We start from the raw sequence: 22,763 nt of genomic DNA on the forward strand, positions 1-22,763 counted from the left end.
GAACTGCATTGTAAATAGTAGCATGGAGCTAATCTGAAATTAGCTGAAGTGTGCACTGCTGCCACTTGGTGGCACCAAACTGTATCATAGATACTAGGAATCAATTACTCCAAGCCTGATTTCCCTCCCACTCCTGACTAGGCAAATTAGGAGATAATGCTAATTAGCAGGGATGTTAGGAAAAAGCCATAAAACAAGGACAATGGGGAAGGATTTATTTAGCTGACAGGCTATTTAAGTTTGAATGATTTAGAGTGCCAGGAAATGGGCTGCTCCATGTTTGCTGTAGGGAGATGCTGCCTATGCTGCTGAACCTGACCTGGGAAGGGGAGGAGCGGGTAGTGTTTTTGTATGGGAGAGTTACTGACTGCCTTTTCAGGGCTCTCCTGGATTCTATGGAGTTGCTGCTGAGTAAGAGGGGGCACAGCGCTCCCCTGGCCTGAGGGGTCTGCCCCGGACTGGAGAAGGGTCTAGATGACACTGTGCTGGGGGAACGTCTATGCGGCTACCCCGGTCTGAGGAGCCCACATGGAACCCAGGGAATGTTGAGCTGCAACCTCTGGCTTGCAAGGGCTATTTGGATGGGCTAGGAGAGCGTTGAGGTGGTTTACCTGGCCTGAGGAGCCTGTTTGGGGTTCGGGGTGCTTTGATGCAGCTCCCTGGCCTGAGGGTGCTGAGAAGGGTGGCACTGGGGGAGTGTTGAGACGGCTCTCTGGCCTGATGGGGCTGGTGGGGAGGTTTTTGTCACCTCTTAAAGCACAAACACCATGACAACCTAGTTTGGTATAATGTGGCCCTAATGTGAGGGAGGTGCTCTGGCAGCCATGACACGAGCTGTCATGAGACTTGGGGGGGGGGGGGGGTTGCTAACACTCCTCTAATTCTCTTCTCTCCTAGGGGCTGTCATTTTCCACTCTACAGGGGAAGCCAGCACAGCAGGAACGCCTGGAGGAAGCAGCTACCCAGCTGCAGCAGGTGTTCCGGGTCAGCGTTTCCATTGCGCTCAATATCCTTGGTAACGTGGATCAGGCTTCATTGTGTCCTAAACTGCAGATAGCAGGAATAGAGACAGGGACACCCACACACCCTCTGCTTTTTGGAGGACCTCAAATATGTTGGGAAGCCTCTTGCTATTCTAGTCTATGGAATCTGCATCACTAGTAATGGTTCCCAAGTGTTGTTTGGGTGAGTTGGCTGTTGTCACGGTCCCATTACCTGTCCCATTCCTGCAATCATTGTCAGGCTTTTCAGATTCTTCTGTACCACCTCTTACTGGCATTCACCCTGCTTTGCAATGAACTCTGGGAAATGAAATGACAGGGAGCCTGGAGTATTGGAGAGGCTGGTGATGAGGCCAGAGAACCCCTCCCCCAACATAGGGTCGGGTCATTGGTCCCTCCCACCTCCTAAACTATGGCTTGAGGTGGGGTGGGGCCAAGAGTTGGCAAACTTGGCAGGGTGCAGTGAGGCTAGCTGCCATGGGTGGGGCACGATGAGCTCCATGACCCTGTCCTGCCTGCTGCCTTTGTGCTGCTTTGCTGAACATGCACTGTTCCCTCCCCAGGGATTGAGAAAGTGAGTGATGGCCACTACAGGGCAGCCTATTCCTGCTTCAGGCTGGCAGCAGATCGGGGCTACAGCAAAGCCCAGTTTAACGTGGGCCTGTGTTATGAGCATGGCAGAGGCACGGAGAAAGACCTGGCAAAGGTACCTAGTGGCGTGCGCGCACCCACCCACCCCCTGCACTACCAGGAGGCTGGGGGAGCGCTATTAGCCCTGTTCCACACATCATGAGTAGGTTAATTATTCCAGCCAGGAAACTCCTAGGAGGGAAGGTTAGGGCTGCAGAGTCAAACACCTTCCCATCGGGAAATGCTAAAGCTAAGGCTGCATGTGTGCCAGTGTAGGCTTTAATGGCATGGGTGCCTTGGGAAGACTGCCCCTCATGGGAGAAGACTGGGCTCCTTTGCAGCCCTGTCCTTTTCAAACATACCTTCCCAGGCCCTGTTCCATACACTTATGTATGCAGCATTAGTAGTGGCTGGGAGAGTACTGGGGAATCCTGTTACCATATGGTACAGATGTAAAACACCACCACATGTGCAGGAACCATGTCCTGCCTGGACCACCTCCCAGCAGCTTTGTGTGCGTGCACTGAGATCCACATCTTGAACCTAGGAAGTTCATAGGAGTGCCCCTGCTGTGGCTATTTTGTGCCACTCAGCTGGTGCAAAGGAACTGCAAAACCAGCTTAGTTGGGCATTGTGCCAGTCCCAAAGCATAGAAGAATCTTTGGTGTAGCTGGCCCTATGCCACCCCCTATGGAATAGGAGTTGTGGCTAGGAAAAGAGGGAATGGGTACAGTCCCCAGCTGCCAATCATCCCACTTCCCTATTTTCACTCTCCTACATGAGCAGTTGCTGCAGCTAGCACAGGGCTGTAATGTGATGGCATTTGGATGGCAGGATGGGTATGATTGTGTATAGGGCAGTGGTGCAGGCATGTGCTGTGTGTGCTTGGGGTTGGGTTGTTCCTGAGGGATAGTGCACACTTGGGGAGAGGCTGCGTGTCTCCCATAGTCAATTCTGTCCCTGATGATCATACCTGAGAAGCAGGGTCTCACCCGAATAGTCTTATGTTTCATAGAATCATAGAATATCAGGGTTGGAAGGGACCTCAGGAGGTCATCTGGTCCAACCCCCTGCTCAAAGCAGGGCCAATCCCCAACTAAATCTGGTGCATGTCTGGGATCTGCAGGGCACTGAGTATAAAGGAGGCTGCACAGGTAGGGAGAGTATTTCTGCTAATGGCTGCCTGGGGAAGTATGCATAGCTTGTGATGAGAACCGGCAAGAGGGTTTGGATGCAGATGCATGCTATGGTGTCCTTGCCAGTCTGGGTAAGTATTGGAGAGTGGCAGCCTCCTCACAAAGATGCCTGGGACAACGCAGCCTGGCACACATACCTCCGGGCACTCGTGATGGTGTTTCTCTGTTTCCAGGCAGCTCTCTATTACCATCGTGCAGCCAGCAATGGGCACCTCATGGCCCAGTACCGCTATGCCAGGTTCCTTTTACGCCATGGGCTCAAAGCTGAAAGGGCTGACATGCAGAAGGCTGTGACTCTGCTAGAGCAGGCAGCAGCAGCAGGGCTAGTGGAGGTGAGTTTCTGTAGCACATGAATTATTGCTAAGGCTGAGTGTTTGAGTAGCATGGAGCCACCAGGGAACCCCCTCTGCACAGCACCGGGTCTTCTGTAGGGCAGTGTCCATGGGGTTGGAGAAACCCTGCTTGTGTCCTTGCTACCCCCCCACCCCAATATACCGGCATGCCAGAATCAGCTAGCTGCAGTGACACGTTAGCATCACCTCCTCAGCAAGGTTTGTTCCTGCCCTTGTATTTTTAGGCGTGTAGAAGCCTTGGGGTATGGCACTATGCTAGGTTGTTCTGGCTCCTGTGTGTCAGAGTTGTGGTGAGCTTTCCCCACTCCAGTGTGCAGCTCTTTGTTCAGATAAGTCCAAGCCCCCTGCTCCCACTATGGTGCTAGGCCTATGGTGGACATGCACGCTCAGTGCCTTTTCTGTCATCATTGATTCCCCTTGGATTAGGCCTTTACTAAGCTCAAACAAGGAGAGAGGCTGGAGGAGCCAGCTGTCAACGGGCCCTCAAAGAGGGCTCCTCCCCAATTCCAAATATCCAGGAGTCGGTGTCGAGGTCTTGGTCCCGAACTGTGGATTCTGACACCAGGAGCCTTTTATATTCCATGCCCAGAAGAAGCTTGCCAATAAGGACACATCCCCCTTTCAGCTGCCAAGCAGAGACCCCCGACAGCAATCTGCACAAAGGCAACCAGAAGGCAAAGGGCAGGTCTCACTGCCAGAGGTCAGTGTCTGTCTCAGCTGGCTCAGCTCACATGATGGTGTGTCCATCATCACATCAGACTCACCACTTCTCACCTTTTCTGGGCAGAGAGCTGCTTGGGATGTTGCTACAGTAGGGAGTGCTCAGACATTCACTAACCAGTGCTCAGATCTTGGGATGGGGAGCCACTCTGGTGCAATAGCACAGAATGCCACCTGCAGCCAGCTCTGCTCCTGGGGCAGAAACAGCCCTGGGTCTCTAGCAGATCCACTCCTCCTGGACTGAAACCAGGCAGCCCCCAGGCCTCGTTGCCAGGCAAGTGGACCAGGCCACGGTGCTGGTCTCTTTCCAATATGGACTTTTCCAACCTGCTGGACCTGCCACTGGATTCTTTGGTCCAACCTGGATCTGCTGTCTCATGGGTAAAGCCAGATTCTGCATCCTGCCCTGAGTCTGAGCCAGATGCTGCTTGACCCACTGAGATTTCAGCCTTCCACCCACCAGACAGTACTTTACCATGTCCTCTCACCTACAGTTATAACATTCTGACTTCTTCAGGAACCACCTCCATACTGGGACATCAATGTGACAGTCACCCTGACAATGACTGGGGTGATCATCATTTCTCACGGAAGACTGAATTCCTTCTGGAAATCACATTGGCCTGGAAAGTCTGAGATACAGGCACTACTGGTTCACCCAACCGATGCGGTGCCCTCTAAGGACAAGGTGGTACCTATGTCCACACCCTAAAATCCATCAAAGGTGTCCTCCAGTTTCTACCAATCAGTCCATCAACCTACCTGTATTTTTCCTAAAGCCCCAGTCACTTTGGTTCCCTGGTGTTTCAAATCAGCACTGTGATGCTGGCGGACCAGGCATCAGCCTGTGCCAAGGCCTGTAGGTCTCAACTGAACAGTGATCAATATATAGCTGGAACCAGTTTGGCTCCACCTGTGTGTTTGATACTGTTAAAATAGGTATTAGAATTATAAGAATGTGTTTAGTTTTCAGACTTTATTAAATGCTTTTAAGTTGCTGCCTGCATTAATCTCACTTATAATACCAACTAAATCATCCCAGTCAGGGCTTTGTCAAACCGGGCCTTAAAAACCTCCAAGGAAGGAGATTCCACCACCTCCCTAGGTAACAAAAGTTTTCTACAACTGTGTTCTGTCCCCTTCTTTCTCGAACCTAACTCTCCGGCCCTGTTCTGCTTGTCTCCTACTTGTAAAGGGGCAGTAAGATCAGTGGGGTGGGAGAAGCACTGAAACTGTGTAATCTCCCAGGGGACAAAAGACAGCTGTGTCTAACTTTAGACAACCAACTATAAGTTTTCTACAACTTTCCCTTCCCCAGTCAGGAGCTGTGTAACCCACCCACTCCCATCTCCCAGTCTTCTCAGCGCTGGGACCATTGCAACCTGACCACTGGCTGAGAAACACACAGACACAGGAGCAGTGTTTTTCCTTAATAATCTCTTTTTAAGAAATACTTGTAGCCAAATGCATAATAGTGATTTATCAGAAATGAGTAAAATCATTGATTGATAACTGTCAGGGTGGGGTGGCCTGGATGGAGGAGAGAAAGTTGGAAGTTTTTTGTGAGAGGCCAGGGCATGACAGTGCCATGATTTCAGCATGACAGTTTCAAACTTGCAGATGTAGTAATGCATGGCATAGTATCCATGGAGGAAAAGTCAGTGCACATACTGCAAATGCCTTTGATCTTAAAATCAGGATTGCAGCAGTGGAGTAAGAGGGGAGATTCATGAAGAGGGTGGAAGGCTGTTGTATGGGGTTCTGGTTCCTGCTGCCATGCAGGGTTATCTTCGGGTTGATTGGGGGACTTTCTTAACTGGCTCATCCAGGTAGGGCGCAAAACAACATGCTCCTCATCTGCTGGGTCTTCCAGGACATCCTCCATGGTCCCTGCTGCTTCCTTGCACTTGCCCTCATCAGCATCCTGACAGACAAGGAGGCTGGGGAGATTGAGGAGAGGATTGTGAGCCACTCCAAACTCTGTACTAGGAGCCCATGACAGCATCCGGACAAGCTCCTTGTAGAAGGGGCATGAACAGCAAACCCTCCTGGAATGATTGTTCTAGTCTTTAGCCCTCTTGCATTTGAACTCAAAAGCTTGATACGTTCCAGGCACTAGACCGGAGTCTGCTGAATGCCTGCCTGGTCTTACTTCCATGACGTTTCCTGGTACAGTGCATGTTCCTGCCACTCCAGGTGACATTGTGGAAGATGGTGTACTCCAACCACATGTTGGTTGACATCCAGGTGTGGTTGTTGGACCAAGTGGCTGCTCTTGGAGCAGGATCCAGTTTCACCTGGATTGATCTGTAAAGTGCACCAGGAAGCTGTTCTGATGTGGTTAGTGCAGCTCACTACTACTGGTGAAAACGGGGACCTTTATAGATTGGGTAAGGGTCAAGAAGAAAAGAGTTCAGTTCATTGTGGGAATGGAGGTGGAGGACTTTTACCCTTGTCCATACTGCAAACTGGCAGTCATGGAGCTTGCCCACGGCCCTCAATGGTGCTAGCCTTATACTTGCCTTTTACTCGCCTTCAGACGTGATTGTGAGGTTTAGGTGTGGACAATAGGGTTATGGCACAACCAAGTGCATGTACACATGTACAGTCGCTAGTGCAGACATACCAACAGTCTGAACAGGATGAAGGGGTTTCATAAATAACTTGGATTATTGTAGCGCCTGGGAATAGTACAAGGGGTCAGTAAAGTTCCACACAGACTCCTTCCAGGGTGATTACATTGTGCACTCTCTTGCTAAGAAGTAGCTAGGATCCCAGTACTAGAAAAAGAGCACATGCCACCAGACAGCATGCTTTCGAAATGCGTCCTCTTCTGAGTCATGCAAGGTTATTATCTGGAGTTCCAGCCACACATGCCCCTGGCCAAGTTCACCAGATTTAGCCTCTAGGACCTAAACCAACCTGCAATCTTAACTCTCAACTGAGACTCCTAAACCTCGCCTCGCCTCGCCTCATGCTTGAAGGAAGAACAGTCACTTACCCAGTAATTGTGGTTCTCTGACATGACTCACCTGCATGGATCTATGCTCCCTTCCCTCCTTTTCTACTAGTTTGGAGTTTTACCAAAGTGGTGATTCTATGGCAGGCACCGAATTGTATTTGGGACTCTCCTTCAGATGGGAGAGGACATGGCAGTATATAGGAACAGTATATGCCAGCCCCAGGGACACTGCTTCCCAGAAAGTTCAGAGCTTGTGCGTTGTGTGGAGCACTCCATGCTGGCGGTGTTCAAACACGCACAGCTACTGTATGAGTGACAGTCTGTAGGATTTGGGGTAACAGCTCGTGGTCAGGATATCTCCATTGTCATGCACACATGTGGCTCTGTTTGCCTAGGGCAGTGAGTATGAGAGCATAACCTGGGTGTTAGTGTTAGTGCAGTGGTTTTATTGCAAAGTATAGGGTATTTACCTCCAAGCATCCTGCTTCGGAGCCTTTTGCCTTTTTTTTATACACTTATGGCTTCCTCATTTTTTCCATGACAGAGACCCAGGTTTATCCTCTCGGGACAACCTCTTCCCCTTCCATGGGCTGTGCAGCAGGGAGGATGTTCTTCCCTCCAGTCTGCTGGTGAACATCTTGCCTGTGGCACTGGAGACCATGGTTTGACACCCCACAGGGAGTGAGTCACTAGGCACACAGATACCATGGGGATGGGCATGATCTATAATAAAGACAGATAATCCCTAGTGATTTGTGCTGTGTGGTTTTGCTGCAGGCACAGGCCTACCTTGGGGTGCTCTACATGAAGGGGCTGCAGTCTGCAAAGCAGAGGGCTCTGAAATACCTGTGGCTGGCGGCCAAGAATGGGGTAAGTGCTTTCTGTGCCTGCAGAAGGCAATAATTGCTAAGGTCCTGGGCTCGCTGGGTCTTCTCAATTGAGCTCAAAGGCCAGGAGCCAGGATTGCTGGAAGTGAGATTCTCTCTCTAAATGTTTGCAGTGTTTTTGTAGCTGTGTTGGTCCCAGGATATTAGAAAGACGAGATGGGTGAGGTAATATCTTTTATTGGACTACCTTCTGTTGGTAGAAGGGACCAGCTTTTGAGCATCACAGAGCTCTTCTTCAGATAAGGAGAAGGTAACCAGAGTGTCCAAGCTAAATACAAGATGGGACAGATTGTTAAGTGTAAGTGGTTCATACATGCTGTAGGAGACCACTTAAAATTAAGTGGGCAGTTAAGGGTTAGCCGGCAGAAGGGTGTGTTACCAACTGTTGTAATGAACCATAAAAACAATGTCTCTGGGATGTCTACACTACAAAATTAAGTCAAAATACAGCCACCACAGTAATTAAAGCAGTGGTTCGTGCCCACACGTGCTCCTTCTGTCAGTGGTGTGTGTCCTCACCTGGAGCACTTCCACCCACTAAAGTGGGGCAGTATGGGGCACACACAGCTGGAGCCCCACCCATCTCACACTGGGAGTGACAGCCCCTTCCTCATCGCAGAGTCCCAAGCCTAGGCTCCAGCCTGAGCCTGAACATCTATACTGCAATTAAACAGCCCCATAGTCTGAGCCTGAGAGCCCAAGTCAGCTGACCCAGTCCAGCCGTGGGTGTTCAGCTGCAGCATAGACGTACCCATTAAATATCCCTTTGTTCTTCCATTAGGAGAGGATAAATAGAGCCCTAGGGATCATCTCTAGCGCACTGGTTCTTCTGTATGTCTCTCTGTCCTGTCCATTCTTACTTCTTACTGTCCCAGTACTAAGCAACCCTACTTTTTCCAACCCCTCTCTGCAGGGCCCATCTCTAGGCCCCCTCTCTTCCTTCGAGATCTCTGGGATGGGCTGCCCAGAGCTGCATATCTATCCAGAATAGTGCTGATTTAGGTGTGGTTTTAATGAGCTGTTCACAGTGACACCCCCAGGTCTTTTACTCAAGAGATTACAGTTTATTTAGAGCCAGTCAGTAAGTCTGGGATCTGGGTAATTCAGATTGTCCCTATGTGTTACTTATTTGCTTAGCTTTATTTGATCTCCTGAAGTTCCTCACAATCCTCTTTTAGGCTTGACTGAGCAATAGTATGGTTGTCCATTGTGTGACAGGCACACAAGCTATAGTGCTTAGGTTGCCAATGGGGAGCTGTGGCTGCTGAGTCAGAGCTGTGGGCTGCTTGTGAGTTGCCACTCACTACAGTTTTACAGGACTTTGTAAATCTTCACAATTCAGTGTGTCCTCTGTGCAGGAGGCAAGGTGTCCTGTGGGACAAGCACCCTTTGTGTGTGACCATGCGTTAATGATTGCTGTGCTTATGGACAAGGGGACATACATAGGGCTGCACATGCCCCCTTAGCTCTGGTATCCCAATTTCTGGGTGCTTTCTTATGCAATCTGAATGTTTGCTTGAGCCAGATGTTTGGTTTGTTCCTTCAGCATAGGCCTAGAAGTTGGGGGGCGCAATCAAATTGTTTAGCAAGGTATGATAAAAGGAACAGACTGGAGGTGTCTGACAGAAATTCTTTCTCAAGAGATGCTCAGAGGAGTAAGTAGCAATCTAGGAGAGCCAGGGTGAATGATAGAGGAACAAAAAGAAGCCTCAAGACTTGTACTCTCTTGTGTTTATTAAAGGTTGTCAGTTCCCCTTTCATGTAATCTGATCCTGTAATAGATCTTATATTGCTTTTCTTAAATTTTGGGCAAAAGTCTGTACTCTTCCAGATTATAGATTGCCCTATCTTTGTTCCTCCAGGAAATTGAGGAATAATTTGTATACTCCATATTTCCATGGTATAAGACCTTCCAATTTATTATAGCTAGGTTGTGGTTTTCTGTTACTCACTGTAACAGCGTGGCACCCACCTCTCATGAGCACCCCTTCTGGTTGGGTGTGTCTGCAGTCTTTAAACCAGTCCCAGCCCTGGTATTGGGCTGTACCCCCAGGGCTTCATCCCTGGAGGCAATGGTTTCACTCTCTTGATCTATTCTGGCCCCAGCTCTCCAGCCAGGCCACTAAGTAGTTCTTTTCCCCTTCTGAGGATTGTAGGCCAATTTCCCAGTGGCCTGTCAGGGGCGGGGGGACCTGGGTCCACCCATTACTCTGGGTCCCAGCCCAGGGACCCTAAGAATAGCAGCCACACATAGTTAAACGGACATGGCAATGTTGCTTTCAATTCCCTGGGCCACTTCCGCATGGCCCCAGCCTTTACCAAAGCTTCACCCTTAGCTCAGGGCTCTTTTACATTCAGGCCCAGCAGCCAGCCAATGCTCTTCCTTGCTCCCCAGGTCCCTGCCAGCACTGAGCTGTCTGTGGTGCTGCAGTTCCCTTTAGCCAGCCAGGAGTGCCATCTGCACTCATCTAGCTCCAGCAAAGAAGTGCCTGTCGCTGGCTATGGAGCTCCTTTTATATGGCCCTCTTGGGCCCCGATTGGCTGCTCCCTGCAGCCTCTTTCATTGGCTGCTTCCTGCACTGTCCCTCTAGCCCGTTTGGAGGGCCTCTCTACTACTCCTTTCCTGGGATGGATGTGGCAGGACCCTGAAGCCTCTAGCAGGGGGGCCTCTGGGCCTAGTCCACCCTGTCACACTCAGTTATTATTGCTATCTTTTAATCAACATGATCATATATGGATGGATGGATGCGGGAGAGTATATGCTCAACAAGAGAGTGACAGATATTACCCAACAAGATGATCTAGTATGAGTCATGAGTCTTAGTTTGCCTTTTGGTTTTCTATTTTGAAGACAGTCCATGCTTTTTAACCATATTTGAATGAATTATCAAATCCTCACTTACGTAAGGCATATATTCAGTAAAGATCTCACACCATGGAAACTGCTGTCCTTAAAGGTAAATACAGAAAAGTCCCTTTGTCTGTGTTTTTGCCCATGTAAATCTGGAGTGTTGGAAGATTTACCTCATTATCTTTTGCACTGTAGAATTTTCCAGCTTTTGAAAGCATGCTGGATTTTACCTCTTTTGTATAATAAATAATTTTTATCACCATCTCAGAAGATAATGTTTTTAGTATTTTCTCAATCCCTGGTAGTAATGAAATCGGTGGCAATTTTTGCCCTTTTAGCATTGTCTTGGAGAAGAGAGGTTTTTTAAGTTCTGATTGACATGTTATTGTATTATATGGATATTGGTGTTTTTAGATTGTGAATGTTTTTTTCTTTTTGTATTTGCCAAAGATGTATGTCATATCAATTGAATTGAATAGCCTGACCCCCGCCCCCTCCTCCCTGACTGCTGTGTGTATATTTACATCTAGGATTCCCAAAGCAGGTATCATGTTGGTGTTTGCTATGAGAAGGGCCTTGGAGTACAACAGAACTTCACAGAAGCAATGGAGCATTACCAGCACTCGGCTGCTGCAGGAAACAGACATGCTCAGGAGAGAGTGCAAGTTGTTGAGCAGGAGATGGCAGGTACTACAGCATCAGAGGTTCAGGGCAAAAGGGACATGCCAAAGGCTTGGGCAGCACTCCCGTGTGGGGGGGAAGCTCCTGTCACCAGAGGCTGGGACCCCATTAGGGGGGAAGCCCCTGTCACCAGAGGCCATGAGGGGAGACACCGCAGCTTTTGATGTTGCTGCAGTAAGGGTCTCTCCTCTTGTTCTCCACCCTGCCCTGTGCTCACTGGTTGGTTGTTGAGGATGCTGAATGGTGGGATTGGTCACCTGCAACCCGAGAGTTTCAGTAACGTCTTCTCTTTGTGGGCTTGATAGTCGCAGAGAGCAGCCATCCAGCTCCTTCTGGAATGAGAGCGTTCTCCTCCAGCCCCTGCCTCTGGGTCCTGGAGCAACTAGCAGAGCAGCGCCAGGCCCCTCCAATGGGATGTCGTGCTTTACCCCTGCCCCACGCCTGGAGCACAGGCAGTCTGGCGGGGGCTGACGTCAGCTGACTGAGATGGAATCCAGCCCCAGAACACACGGCAAGTCTATCGGATTCTTCCTGCCTGGAGCCACAGCCAGTGCCCTATTCTCAGGGGATAGCACTTGGCTAGTAGGTACAAATGGAATCAATCCCTTCCTGTGGAAATCATGCCCAAGAGGAGCAGTATCGTCCTCCCGTAACTCCACCAGCCCTTGGGGAGAGGCAGCAGTGTGGAGGGGGCGGGGTGATGGCGTATGGGGGTAGGCGATGGTGTTTGGAGAGGAGGGGGCAGTGCAAGTTCTCTAATGGAACAGGAATGATACAGGTGCTTCCAGAGCAGTCTCCCTGTGCCCTATTGATACTACTCTGCACTACCTGGCCTAATTTCACACTGCCCCAGCCAACCCCGGGCCCCAGCTCCTCCACTCTGCCTTGGCCCAGGGGCCTAACCATATGCATTCACACAGCCCAACCCAGCTCAGCCCCCATGCTTTGTGAACTGGACCAGCGCCTCACTGTCTCTGCTGGCCTGAAGGCCTTGCTGGAGGCTCTTCCTCTGAACACCAATGCTCTGCTCCACGTAGGAGCTGCACTTGGCTCTTTGGTCCATCCCCTACCTGTACTGTCTGGCACCATGTCATGACTTGCCACCAGGGCTGCAGGTCACATAGTGGCTCTGCACACACAAGTTGCAGCAGTTTAATTAAATCAGTTAAAAGCTGATTAAGTCAAACAGATGCTTATCTCTGCCTGCACCTGGACATGTACCCGCACAAGCTAAAACCGATACAAGCAGGGTTTAATCTGTGTTAAGAGTATCTACACACAAATTGCACTGTTTTAATTCAGTAGCAAATTCTCCCTGTAGTCAAACTGGTGCATCTGTGCGTGTAGACCTGGCCTCACAACAGCAGCTGTCCCCTGGCACCTGTTCTCAATTCCAGCCTCCATTCTGCAACTGTAGGGTATAGGCTCCCCCTCTGTTCCCAGAGCCTGTGGCCTTGCATTCAAGGCCACTCAGTTTACTTGCTCTTCCTTTGTGAGGCAGGATGCAACTGGCAGGAAATCCCTCCAACGGATTTCCCTACTCTCATAATAACCAGGGCTGCTCCTGAGCATCATCTCCCTGCTGTGGGCGGGGGGAGGAAGCGGGAGCTGCACCCACCCCCTTCCTTTGTTATAGAACTCACCGTGCAGCGGGGAGGAATGAAGCATAGCAAGGCTAAGCTAGGGGAATGGAATTAATCCCCTCTTTAATTCACTAGTTTATTGTCGTCTACAAATAAATCCAGTGGCTACATGCAAATAGGAGGTTGTTCGCTGTGTTTGTGGGATGCCTACAGTCTGAGATGATAACAAGCCCTCCAGTGCTGAGCTCCCCCATAGCCACAAGCACGTCCCCTGTAGCTTGCAGAGGAGTTCAGGCCTGTGGCTGGGCCAGAATTTGCCTCACAGTCATTTGGTTGCTGAGGAAAAATAATTTTGTTTTCAGCAATCAGCAAGTAGTGAAGAATTAGTGGTGTAACTAATAATAAGATGATGCAAGCAGCAAATAATGAGCCCCATCCTTCAGGTCAGTTTTTTGCTTCCAAGGATCTTTGGACTTTTCTTAAAGTATTTTAGAGAGTCCAGTGTTAGGATTTGATTTTTGAAAAATTACAAAACTCCAAGTTTCAGAGTAGCAGCCGTGTTAGTCTGTATCCGCAAAAAAAACAGGAGTTCTTGTGGCACCTTAAAGACTAACAAATTTATTTAAGCATATAAATGCATCCGAAGAAGTGAGCTGTAGCTCACGAAAGCTCATGCTTAAATACATTTGTTAGTCTTTAAGGTGCCACAAGTACTCCTGTTTTTTTTGAGAACTCCAAGTGCTAGAGACTTTTTGGATGCATTGCTCCATCACCTGTGCCAGCCATGTAGAAGGCACTCTCAAGGGAATGGGCAGTTGGGAGCAAGTTCCACTCCCCATAATGTCTTTTCATTTTTGCTCCTTTAAATGGACCCTTCACCCCACAGTGTCTATTCCTGCTGTGGGTTGCTGTGCACACACACACACAGCAAAGTTTTGTAACTGCTGTGCAGGTGGGAAAGGTAGTGAGAGGGCAGGGCAGGTGTGGGCATTCACTAGACAATTTTGGCCCTGTGCTAGTACTGCTAGATCTTTGCCAGCTCTGGGGAAATGCCATTACATAAAGGGGAGCCAGAAATGCAGTTGTTTTGGAGAGCTCACCTCAAAATTTGTAACGAGAGACACTAAAGTGGAGCTATCAGTACATCTAAACAGAAAGTGCTGCTTAGCCTTAACTAGGCCTGTGGCTATTGCCAACAAGCTGCCTCCAGCTCCAGATTACAATCACCTCAGTATTAACCTGTCTGGTGGAACATTGAGCAGGTGACAACTGTCAAATATTTGGGTAGTGTCAGTGCTGGAGGATGCTCATAAGACGTGGACACTCATACAGCAGAAGCTACTGCCATGTTTTGGGCCCTTCATGTGACCTTTGTGGAGATGTTGGGACATAAGTTTACCACAAAGCTGTAGGTCTATAGAACTATGGTTATACCAATTTTATTGTATGGAATGAAACATGGGCGCTGAGGAAGGCTGAAGAGCATGGACTGACGTTTTCAATTCTTGTCGTCATCATCATCAACTGCTCCTTATTTAAGGCAGGACAGGATCAGAAATGGGCAAGGGTTTGGTTTTGACAGTTATCTTGGCATGGTCATGTCAGGATGGAAGATCAATGAATTCTCAAGCACATGTACCAAGGAATGCCATGAACTGGCTGGTGATCACATGAGTGCCAAAAGCTTCAGTGGTGTGATAAGACTGCCAGTGATGGACAAACTGTGAATATCCAGCCAGACCAGAGATCAGTTCTGGTGGCACTTGATCTGCAAGGAAGCCACTCCTACCCAGGGCTCATTCACTCTCCCCACAGCCCTATGGCATATGGCTCACCCCACACCATAAATACATGCCCCCAAGACTTAGCTCCCTCTCTTCCCCCCATGTTCTAGTTCTCACAAATGCACATGCACAATTCTAAAGCTCACCATCCACCCTTCCTTACACCCTATGGCTCAGCTGCCCTCCCATACCCCTATGGGTCACCCCCCATGGCTTCACCCCCTCCACAGAGACATCCCTGTGGCTCACCCCCCTCCACATACACCCCCCCCCTTAGTGCCAAATTGAAGATGGTCACTGGGGTGAGGCTTGTGAGTATTTTTACAGCTGGGTTTCCATTGTGCTTTCCAGGGTCCTCTGCTCTGCTCCCTTCCTCGTTACTGGTCAGCTGATCTCCAGGCTGGGCTTCTATCTAGCTGGGCTTCTTGCTCCCCCACCCCCTGGCTACACGCTGGACCCTGATACACTGCAGCCTGGCTCCTGCCTCTGTGGGAAAGCTGGGGAACATGAGGCAGTTGTGGGCAGTCCCCAGCCAGGCAGGGATACAGAAACCACAGTGTCAGTCATCTGGTGCAGCACCATGGGGGATGTGGGAGAAAAATACTGAATTCTGAGGCATTTTGGCAAAATGTGTTAGTCCACAGCTGTGGAATCATAGAGCCTGTGAAGTCTGAGAGAGAGGAACAAGACAGGTCTCACCTCTCCAAGCTGTACTTTCAGTCTCTCTGAAGACTCAGGCAGGCATTACTGTATCGGTTACACTTGATCACATTTATGAGGCTTTTGTCACAACCACAAAGGCTTAAAATATTTTAATTTTAAATAAAATTGAAGATCCTGGAGTTTGATTCTGCGGCAATGTGAATTCTGCAGCTGGGGTCTTGTCTGTGAGCTCAGGATTGCTGAATTTGGGTCTCAGAATGAAGTTTGCATGTGATTGAGTGAGTTCTGTTCATTGTTTCTCTAGCACAATCCACTCTGCCCTACCCAGACTCGGAGAAAAGGGCCTTGCTGAATTATGGCCCCTGCAAGAGTGTCACTGCCTGTCAGACACCAGGTGGCTTCAGTAACTGCAGTGTCTACTGCACTTGCTATAGGGTTTGTTGCACAATTTTCATGTCCTCCTGCTACCAGAAGTGAAAGCCCAGGTCCAGCTGGGATGTAGGGCAGATTGCAGTATGGTAAATGCTCTCCTAAGTTACCCTCCCATGTTAGCAAGGGAGGAAAGAGGAATTGCTGGGCCTGAGGCAAATGGATGGGAGGTGGGGGCAGGTCATGAGCAGGAAGGAGGTGCTCAAGTAATGGGTGGAGAGATGGGGCTGGGGGATAGACCATGGGCAGAAAGGAGGAGACGTGATGGATGGGAAATGGGACCTGTAGCTGGGCCATAGATGGAGAGGAAGGACCAGGAGCTGGGCCATGGGTGGAGAGGGAGAGATGGGCTATGGGCAGGGCAGGTGGGTCCAGATGCCAGACTGTCAGGTGGGAGGTGGGACCAGACACTGGGCTGGGGTGTTGGGGCAGGGAGATGAGCTATGGGCAGAGATGCAGGGCTGGGCATGGATGGGGAAGAGGGACCAGGTACCAGGCTGTGGATGGGGAGGTGTGTGCAGAGAGACTGGACTGTGGGTATGGAGGAGTGGCTGGGTGTTGGGCTATGGGCTTAGAGGTGGGGCTGGTGCCAGGCTGTGGGTGGGAAGGAGAGGCTGAGTGCTAGGCTGTTCATGGGCAGAGAGATGGGCCTGGTGTCGGGCCAAGGGCAGGGAAGCAGAGCTGGGATATGGGGTTGGAGAATAGGAACTCCTTTGGAAGGAGCCAAGAGATGGAAGGGGATTTGGGGGAGGTGGGATCAGATAAGGGAAGCAGGAGGGCAGCTGCATCTATGACAATCTCTACTGAGGTGTGGTTCACGCTGGAACTGTTCACCACCGTCAGTTGCTATTTCCATTTGCAAAGAGCATTAGTTCTGCACATGTGTCTGCTGCAGCCGTCAGCCTTCCCATATGACCTACACAGCAGGAGCATCGCCGTCCATCCCAAAGGGCTTGCTATGCGCAGAGAGCTGCTGCAGGAATCCTGAGGCCGTTGCTGAATGGGCCTGTGCTTTCTGGGATAAGATCATTTCAAATAGGGTGCTCATCTCGGAGAGGAAAGTGCTGGCCAGTCTCGTCCTGGCTGCATTTGGGTCAGATCCAGTAACTTTGCCAAATGTCTCAAAGGTTCTTGGTTTATCCTGCCCTGCATCTTCCTGGTCCTGAGAAGAGTGCAGAGAAGCAGGGGAGAAAACATTGTCCTTGTAGCTGCTGGTGAGGGACAGGGAGAGCCGAGCCATCCATGCAGGGTCTGCCGTCAACCTCTCCAGGGCCAGCCCTGCAGGGAGCAATGCACCAAAAAGAAACAGGGATGGTGAGAGCTGGGGCTGAGCAGTCCATGGAAGAAGAAAGAAAAGACTGAGGAAAGTGCCCTGGACCAGCTGGGAGAAGGGCAGGGGGAGCATTCCTGACTCCAGGCTTTCAAACCTTGTGAGTCAGCCAGCCCAAAAATGGAAGTGGCTTAAAAGTAATGAGATTTTAAAATAAAATAAATGTGGGGCCTCTTTGCCTTGGTAGTTTGGAGTTTTTAGTGATCACATTTCAGACTTTATTTCACAACCACAAGGGCCTATATTTAGCATTTATTCAATCAGAGGTGAGATTCTGGTGTCATCACATGGCTCCAGCATCTGGGAGCTTTAAGGAAAACACTAAATAGCATAAAAGTCATTCTAAAATGGCAGGAGGTGGCATCACTGTAATAATTGTGTGCCCCACACAGCCCTTTTACAGTCAGCAGTTCCCTAGGAAAGTTCTTTCTAAAATGGTGGCTCAGATTCATCTACTTAGCCAGGTTGCCTGTTAAAAAGAAACAGCCAAATTTCTGGTTTGGCTATGTTCTCATGTAATCCACGGTATGATGTGCCCCCTGCCAGTGGCTGGTCCACACAGGATAGCAGCCTACTCTTGCTGCCAGCAAAGTTGTTAAAGGTGGAGCATGGAAATCTAGAGTTCAAACCCTGCTAAAGGCACAGCACGGTGAAGAGTGACCCATAAAATGATATTTTAATTTTTTTTTAAATAAAAACCCCTAAAACCCAGCAAATGGCTTATGAAACCCAGTTAAGTGAATTATATTAGGGTTGCAAAATCAAGCATTTGCATATTAGGAAATGCCAGAATTTTGACTGTTCCTTTGCTCTTGTAAGAGGGTAAATGGAGTTCCCAATTTCCAATGTGCTTGCTTCAGATCATTCATTATTCTGTCTGTCATATCGCCTCATCTGCTCTCTAAACTAAGCTTTTCTGACCTTTTCACTCTCCCCCATGGCAATCTCTCCAAGCTCCTAATCATTCTTATTGCCCTCCTCCTACTCCCTCCAATTCTGCAAGACCCTTTCTGCAGTTGCATTCCTAGTGCAATACACAGGATCCTGGGGCAGGGAGCCCATGGATTTAGAAAATGGTAATACAAAAGTGTTCATCTTTTGATGTTCCAGTGCAAAAACGAGGCAGATAAGCTAGTTCCATACTGGGGCAGAACTAGGGTCGTTTGGGTACTGTCAGTCTGATTCTCCTCTCAGTTACCCTGGTTTTACTCCAGTGTCACTCCAGTCTCCAGTGGGGTTGCTCCTGATTTACATCACTAGGGTGGGTGAGAGAGAGGAATCTGTCCCAGTTATTCAGTCGGGTTACCTTGAGGAGGAAATCAAACCCAGTGGCCATGAATTTCCATGCTTTCAAATATTTAATTTCACCTTTATCTCTGAATTCCCTCACTTTTAATAGCTGCTTTTGCAGCTACAAGGCTCTCCTGAGGGGTTATAACTTTATGCCTGCCCTCCAGTGTAGATCAGATGTTGACCTTTGCTTGCTTGCTGATTTGTTTTCAGTTTGCAGAAGCTGATAGGGGGCTGTGTGCCATGAGAGAGACAGAGCCTTTGATCACAGCAGAGCCCTGTTAGGGGGTGGGGTTTCCCTTATTGGGGGGCCTATAAAGGCAGCCAAGTAGCTAGCCAGTGGTATAGGAGTTAGCAAACAGCTGAAAATAGTGTAGTATGAGTGGGTGTTTGGGGGAGAGAATGTTTGGTGTTCTGTTTTTTCTTGAGAGGATTATAGGAGGGAAGGCTATGACAGCTACAGGGGCAGCAATATCAGTGAGCCAAGGAATGGAAAAGACAATGAAGATGACTGGATGTAGAGCTGCAGGATGTATCCCAGAACAAGTACCTGAAAGGTGCTTCATTTGTATGAAGTGCTATCTGGGACAACTGATGGAAGAGAAGAGCCAAGGTTTGGAGCTGCTGGTAAAAACTATGGTTGAGTTTCAAAGGAGATTTGAGCAGCTGATGGAGAGGAGGCTGAATGGAAAACTGCTAGATGAGGAAAGTGGCCAGTGGAACCATGTGACAGCAAGAACCAGGCAGAGGAAAAGACCACCTAGTGAGGGGGAAATAGAGCTGAAGAACAGGTTTGCTGAGTTGCAAAATGAAGAATGGGCATAGCAGGCAGAAGGTGGGAGGGCAACAAAAAAGGTGGGAGGGCAACAAAAAAGAGAAGAGTGGCTAGTCCTATAAGAAAGCCAGAGTTTGGAATCACAGGAGGATAGAGGATGATTGACAGAAGACTGCAAGTAAGAGCAAAGGATGAGAGGACTTGCAGCCAGAAAAAAGTGGAAGAGGAAGGCCAGAGAATTGCACCAACACCAGGAAGAGGCAGGTCTGTGTGATTAGGGACTACCTACTAAGAAAGACAGGCCTGTCACCAGAGATGATCTAGGGAACAGAAGGGTGTGGTGTATGCTGGGAGTTAAGATATGGGATGTGGACCTGAGGCTGCAGAGGATCCTAATGAGAGCAGGAAAGAATCCACTGATTGTCCTTCACACCCTGCACACTGTTGTAGTAATCTGTTTGTACAAAGTATGCCCTGTAGAGTATCATTTGAAAACTTTTATAACTTGCTGGTCAGTCATTATGCTTGTAAAACATGTGTGGCAACACTGTATGTGAAGTTATAAGATTCCCCTGTATGATGTTACTAACACGTTCCAAATCCCACAGCCCTGCCCAGGCAGAAGTGAGGTCTGTCCTAAACAAAGGAAGTAATGTGTGCTTGCCTTAATTTTAATTTAAACAATAAACAAAGTCATCAAGCAGGGAGAGAAACAAATGAAGTTTCAACAGGTGGGGGAAAAAAACAGCAGGGAATATCCTGCCACATAGACTCTTGGTCTTGGCCAGAAATGTTTTTCAAGAGGGCAACTGATATTATGAAAAGGAGAGACAATCCAATACATCCCCCTCTCTCTTCCTGCCCATTACATTCTCTGCACCTGAGAAGAGAAAAGGGAAACAGCTGTTGGACTCTGAGGGGAGGGGTCCTGACCTGAGAGTTTGACCAGTAATCTGCTGGAGCATGTGCTGAGAAAGTGTGCTTTGCAACTAAGATAGTTTCTTAAGTAGATATTAATAAGTGTTTTGTCTCTGTTTTTCTTGTAACCATTTCTGGCTTTTATACCTCATTGCTTATAGACACTTACATCTCTTTAATTAATAAACTTGTTTTACTGTTTTATTTAAGCCATTGAGGTTTTTTAGAGTCTAGGCAACTATTTAATGTAATATGATGGTATAGTATTACCTTAAAACAATGGTCCCCATCCGGTTGATACCGATCTCCATCAGTGCAGCATGGCTGCCACTAAGGCAGACTCCTGGAAGTGGCCAGCATGGCTCTGGGGGCGGGGGGACAGAGGTCTCCTGCCACACACTGCTCCTGCCTGCAAGCACTGCCCCTGCAGCTCTCCTGGCCAATGGGAGCTGCAGGAGTGGTACTTGCAGAGAGGGGCAGCGCACGGAGCCATTTGCCTCCTGCCCCACTTTCCCTACAGGGGTGCGTTGGCCTCTTCCGGCAGTGGCGTGGGGCTGGGGTAAGCAGGGGGCCTGCCTTAGTCAAGCTGCACCAACCGGGAGCTGCCGGAGATAAGTGCTGCCCAGCGGGAGACCACACCCCAACTCTGAGCCCCCTCCTGCGCCCCAAGCCCCATCCTTGATGCCCCCCCAGAGCCAGCACTCTGTACCCCTTCCTGCACCTCCACACTCTGCTCCAGCCCTGACCCCCTCTTCCCTGAGCCTGTACCCCCTTCTGCACCCCAACTCCCTGCTCCAGCCCAGAGTCCCCTCCTACACTGTGACCCCCTTGCCCCAGCCCATAGCTCGCACCCTCTCCTGAACTCCTACCCCAGCCTGGTGAAAGTGAGTGGGTTGGGGCCTCAGGGAAGGTGTGGGGTAGATCCTGGGTTGTCCTTAGATTGAAAAAGTGATCTTGGGCATTAAAAGGTTGGAGACCACTGCCTTAAAAGAATAATGGACTTAATATATTTATGCTATCCAGGAGAGGGCTGGGCAGTACAGGACATGCATTTCTGGGGGGGAGGAATCCAGGACTTGGTTATACTGCATGGTGACCCTTGCATACCCCAAGACTGGTGAGATCCAGAATGTGGCTGGCAAGCTGCATTTACACACAGACACTCAGGGTGTGACTTGCCTGTTGGAAGGCTGTTTGTGAGTGGCCCAGGTGAAAGCTACTATAGCAAGGTATTGCAAGGCAGCCAAGGTTGCAGAGCAGGAGTGACACACCCTTCATCCTCCACCGGTCTGAATTGTGACCCAGTGTGTCACAATTTGGGGAAGCTGGTTGGGAGATGCTCATGTAATCTCTATGTCTGATTCTAATATTGAGTGAGTGGAAAATCAAGTAAAAGAGGATATAGCACTTGAAAGAGGAACAACTGGGTAGAAGAATGGACATCAAGAGGAAAGATAGTATCCTTAGTATTGGCATTAACAGGCAGGCAGGTGATACTGGTAGTAAAATGACTACCCAATCAGCTGAGGAATTTGGGCACAGCAAAGCAGAAACAGCTAAGATGTCTGTAAGGAGCCTGGGAATCAAAATGGAAGAACTAAAACTATTTGTGCAGAAAGTGAAGCCCATTATTATAGGGATAACAGAAACATGGTGGAATACGAGTTATGACAGGAGTACGGGTATTTGAAGAATGTGGGCTGTTCAGGAAAAACAGAAATAAAGGCAAAAGTGGTGGCGTCACATTGTATATTAGTGATGAGGTTGACTGTAAAGGAATTAGAAGGAATGGAATGGAATTGTGTGATTATGTGAGACTTTAATTTCCCAGATATAGATTGTAAAACAAGTGCTACTAATAATGGTAGGGCCCAGATATTTCTGGATGTGATTGTTGGCAGATTTCTTCACCAAATACTCACTGAATAGCAAGAGGTGATACCAGTTTAGATTTAGAATTGATACCTAGTGAAGACCTCATAGAAGAACTGATTGTAGAGGACAGCCTTGGTTCAGGTGATCTGGAGTTAATTCAGTTTAAACTAAATAGAAATGGGTCTGCCACTAGAGTCCTTGATTTCAAAAGGGCAGATTTTAAAACACAAAGGGAATGGACAGTTAGGGAAAACAGTTAGGGAAATGGACTGAACTGAACAACTCAAGGATCTGAATGTGGGGGAGGCTTGGATTTGCTTTAAGTCAAAGTTGCAGAAGCTATCTGAAAGCCTGCATCCCAAGCAAGGGGGAAAAAATTCTAGGAAAGGATTGCAAACCAAGTTGGATGAATAAGCATCTCTAACAGATTATTGAGAGAAAGTAGAAAACCTACAAGGAATGGAAGATGGGCTGAGTCAAGAAGGAAAGCTACCTCTTGGAGATCAGAAAGTGTATGGAGAAAGTGAGAACTGCCAAAAGCCAAGCAGAGTTGGACCTTGCAAAGGAAATTTAAACCAATAGTAAAAGGTTCTTTAGCCATATAAACAAAAATAAATCAAGGAAAGAAGTAGTGGGGACTGCTAAACACTGAGGATGGGGTGGAGATTAAAATAATCTAGTCATGGCCCAACACCTAAACAAATACTTAATTTTATAAGAACGTACATACTGGGTCAGACGAAAGGTCATCTAGCCCAGTATCCTGTCTTCCAACAGTGGCCAATGCCAGGTGCCCCAGAGGGAATGAACAGAACAGGTAATCATCAAGTGATCT

At 48.8% G+C, this 22,763-nt stretch overlaps 2 protein-coding genes across 10 annotated transcripts in view; one reads left to right on the top strand and one right to left on the bottom strand.

Annotated features, from left to right (window-relative positions):
• DELE1 (DAP3 binding cell death enhancer 1) overlaps positions 1–13,040 on the top strand; it is a 31,527-nt gene extending 18,487 nt beyond the window's left edge. The window contains exons 7-13 of one of the 6 annotated variants that reach the window (XM_039483116.1): positions 898–1,015; positions 1,565–1,707; positions 3,001–3,159; positions 7,407–7,543; positions 7,612–7,732; positions 11,131–11,287; positions 11,587–13,040. In XM_039483116.1, coding sequence (XP_039339050.1) covers positions 898–1,015; positions 1,565–1,707; positions 3,001–3,159; positions 7,407–7,543; positions 7,612–7,732; positions 11,131–11,287; positions 11,587–11,762 — 1,011 coding nt within the window. In that variant the 3' untranslated portion in view covers positions 11,763–13,040. Of the gene's footprint in view, positions 1–897; positions 1,016–1,564; positions 1,708–3,000; positions 3,160–3,769; positions 3,881–4,417; positions 4,772–7,406; positions 7,544–7,611; positions 7,733–11,130; positions 11,288–11,586 lie in introns of those variants that run through there. The other 5 variants (XM_039483117.1, XR_005583280.1, XM_039483118.1 and 2 more) reach the window with 5 other exon arrangements.
• Positions 13,041–15,057: 2,017 nt separating this feature from the next.
• PCDH12 (protocadherin 12) overlaps positions 15,058–22,763 on the bottom strand; it is a 48,077-nt gene continuing 40,371 nt past the window's right edge. The window contains exon 4 of one of the 4 annotated variants that reach the window (XM_039483112.1): positions 15,058–17,018. In XM_039483112.1, the coding sequence (XP_039339046.1) occupies positions 16,657–17,018 (362 nt within the window). In that variant the 3' untranslated portion in view covers positions 15,058–16,656. Of the gene's footprint in view, positions 17,019–17,955; positions 18,377–19,797; positions 20,016–22,763 lie in introns of those variants that run through there. The other 3 variants (XM_039483114.1, XM_039483115.1, XM_039483113.1) reach the window with 3 other exon arrangements.

This window comes from Mauremys reevesii, linkage group 8 (genome assembly GCF_016161935.1).
Source record: "Mauremys reevesii isolate NIE-2019 linkage group 8, ASM1616193v1, whole genome shotgun sequence".
Lineage (NCBI taxonomy): Eukaryota > Metazoa > Chordata > Testudines > Geoemydidae > Mauremys > Mauremys reevesii.